At 38.6% G+C, this 2,591-nt stretch overlaps 1 protein-coding gene across 1 annotated transcript; it reads right to left on the bottom strand.

Moving 5' to 3' along the window:
* Positions 1-952: 952 nt before the first annotated feature.
* LOC118744053 lies at positions 953-2,327 on the bottom strand. The gene is made up of 2 exons (XM_036476811.1): positions 1,700-2,327; positions 953-1,057 (listed from the first exon to the last, which is right to left on the bottom strand). The coding sequence occupies exons 1-2, from the start codon at positions 2,252-2,254 to the stop codon at positions 953-955; spliced, it is 660 nt and encodes a 219-aa protein (XP_036332704.1). The 5' UTR covers positions 2,255-2,327.
* Between the last annotated feature and the right edge of the window lie 264 nt (positions 2,328-2,591).

The following is a 2,591-nucleotide window of genomic DNA, read 5'->3' as shown; positions in this document are numbered from 1 at the left end:
GCGTCGCAAAGGCAATCGAGCTAGGCGGCTTCGCTCAATAAACGCGTTTCCTGCGATGAACGTGTTGCGACGTCCAGAAAATTTGTAAGTGGATGGGGAATAAGAAAATCTTCAACTCTTGCTAAATTTTATTGCCGCGATATTCCCATATACATACATACAACAAATGTTTACTAGGTAGGTAATATTAAATAAAATGCTGCATACTTTTGAGAGTAGCCACTCGAATAGGAGATATGGAAAAAAGTGTAATTTTACCCACTAAAATAAGTTGGACAGGCATCTCCTCACATTCTGAATAATTTTTGCGCATTTAGTTGGTGGGAATATGCATAATCTCTAGATTAACTTATTCTTCTCGTTAAGAAAAGTTCACCCCTAATATGTAAAATTTAGTAAAGCATTTTTAGCATATTTTTAGGCATTTTAAATGTGCACCAAAAATTCTCATGCGGCCTATTTGTTTACCCCTTTTTGCTCTGAGCACCCATTCTTTCGTGTAGACAAAATTAAAAACCTCTTAAGGTAATTTTCCAGTTTTTTTTGTTATCTCCTTTTCTTGTTATTCGCCCTACTCAGCCGTATTTAACTTGTGGTTTCCGGAAGAGGTGTGAAACGCTATGATAGCATACGATTTTTATCTCGTTTTTTTGACACTCTTTCGCTTGAGCAAAAAAAAAACAGATGGTATCCTTTGACGACTGATGAGCATGAAAAATAAAACAAACAAAAATGTGTGAATTAAATAGAAAACAAAAAAATTTCCATTTAAGGTGTTATAAACACAAAGTAATGAATATTTGATCATCCAACATCTTTTTGAATTTTATATTTGCGTGCATCTTTTTACCAGAGCCATAAAAAGGGTTTATCTTAAATATTAAATTTTAATAATTAATCTTGTCTTATTTTCTTCAAATTTACGGTATTAAGCAGAGTATTTTAAATTTGACTATGGACCCCAGCTGAGAACATTGAATCCAATAGAAATAAGGTTGTCTACGTCAACAAAGTTTTGATTCAGCTTTTGAATTGGCGCCGCCAGGTTACGAGATTTCTGTAAATACATACATATATTTAGTATGCGGGAAAGAAGAACACAATTTTTTCGCTGTTAATAAAAATAGGTTATATTAGTAGTAATGGCCTTGGCAGTTGCAATGGTAATGGCGATGGTAATGGTACTGGTAATGGTAATGGTAATGATAATTGCAATAGTAGTGGTAGTCGCAATCGTAATGGTAATGCTAGTGTTGGAGGTTATGTTGATGGTAATGGTAAAGGTAGTGGGAAAGGTAATTGTAATTATAATGACAATGGTAATGATAATGCTCATGGTGGTAAGTGTAATGGCAATGGTAGTGCTAGTAGTTATGGTAATGGTAATTGTAATGGTAATAGTAATTGCAATGGTAATAGTAATTGTAAAGGTAATAGTAATAGTACTGGTAAAAGTAAAATCAATGGTAATGGTGGTGGTAATGGTAATGGCTATGGTCATGGTAGCGGTAATGGTAATTTCAATGGTAATGGTAATGTTACTAGTAAGGGTAATGGCTATAATAATGATAGATAACGCAAATATATTAATGATTACGGCAATGCTAACGGTAAAACTTTTAGGTTCAAATTTACTATTGCATCTGCTTTCTGTGACTGAGTCTGTACTCCAACTTAGATTTTCAGCATTCCTACTCACCCGCGTACTTTGCAGCAGCTCCTTGAATTCTGTACTCCTCAAAGCTTTATAGAGCTGTGAAAATTCCCCACCCTCCTGCACCTTGCGTGTCATTAGGCTGGCGATACGTGCGCGTGGCAAATCACGCACCACATCGCTGAGAAAATCGGACACCGTGCGCTGGAACATCATGCTCACCGGCACCTTAGAAGGAACATTGAAGGCACGCAGCTGATTCGGTATGCGATCAATGATGGTGGTAACATCGAATCCACCTTCAGCATCCACGCCGTTGCCACCATGGCGTTGCAAAAATCCGACAAGCTCTGCAAATTCGCTAGTGTTTCGTATCTGCTGCCAAGTGTGTGGGAATTCTGGGCTGCGTATAAATGCCAAAGCGCTGCGGAAGCGCGCATCGACAATGTAATGACGGGCGGCAATGTAACCGATGCGACGACGTGGTATCAGCGCTTGGAAATCACGTAGATCGGATTGCAAATCGGCAGTGGTGGTAGTTGTTAAGGCAGCCAAGCTGGCGGCGATAAGAATGACTGATGCGAAGGTGTTGAAGTGCATGGCTGTGGGGCGTTGTAGATGAAGTGGGATCACAGTTGCAGCTTAATCGAGTATGTCGATGCTTCAGTGTAGCGTGTGCGTATCGCCGCTTTTGACTGCGAATAACAGCGGAGCTTTTGCTTTTATTCCAAATGGCAAGTAAAAGTGGCAAATATGGATTTATAAATTTTTGAGTTTTCGTTGTCCGCACGGGGAGTGGAACCGAACAACAAGCGTTTGACTTTGTTGTTGTGTTTTCACAAAGCATATTTTAGTGCTTGGTTAGCTGTTAATTTTTACGCAAACAAATGCCACATTTCAGTTGATTGTTGTTGCATACTTAAGCACACATTTTGTT

Source organism: Rhagoletis pomonella, unplaced genomic scaffold (assembly GCF_013731165.1).
Source record: "Rhagoletis pomonella isolate Grant_MI unplaced genomic scaffold, Rhpom_1.0 Rhpom_scaffold_00007, whole genome shotgun sequence".
Taxonomy (NCBI): domain Eukaryota; kingdom Metazoa; phylum Arthropoda; class Insecta; order Diptera; family Tephritidae; genus Rhagoletis; species Rhagoletis pomonella.
This window is presented reverse-complemented; position numbering and strand designations above follow the sequence as displayed.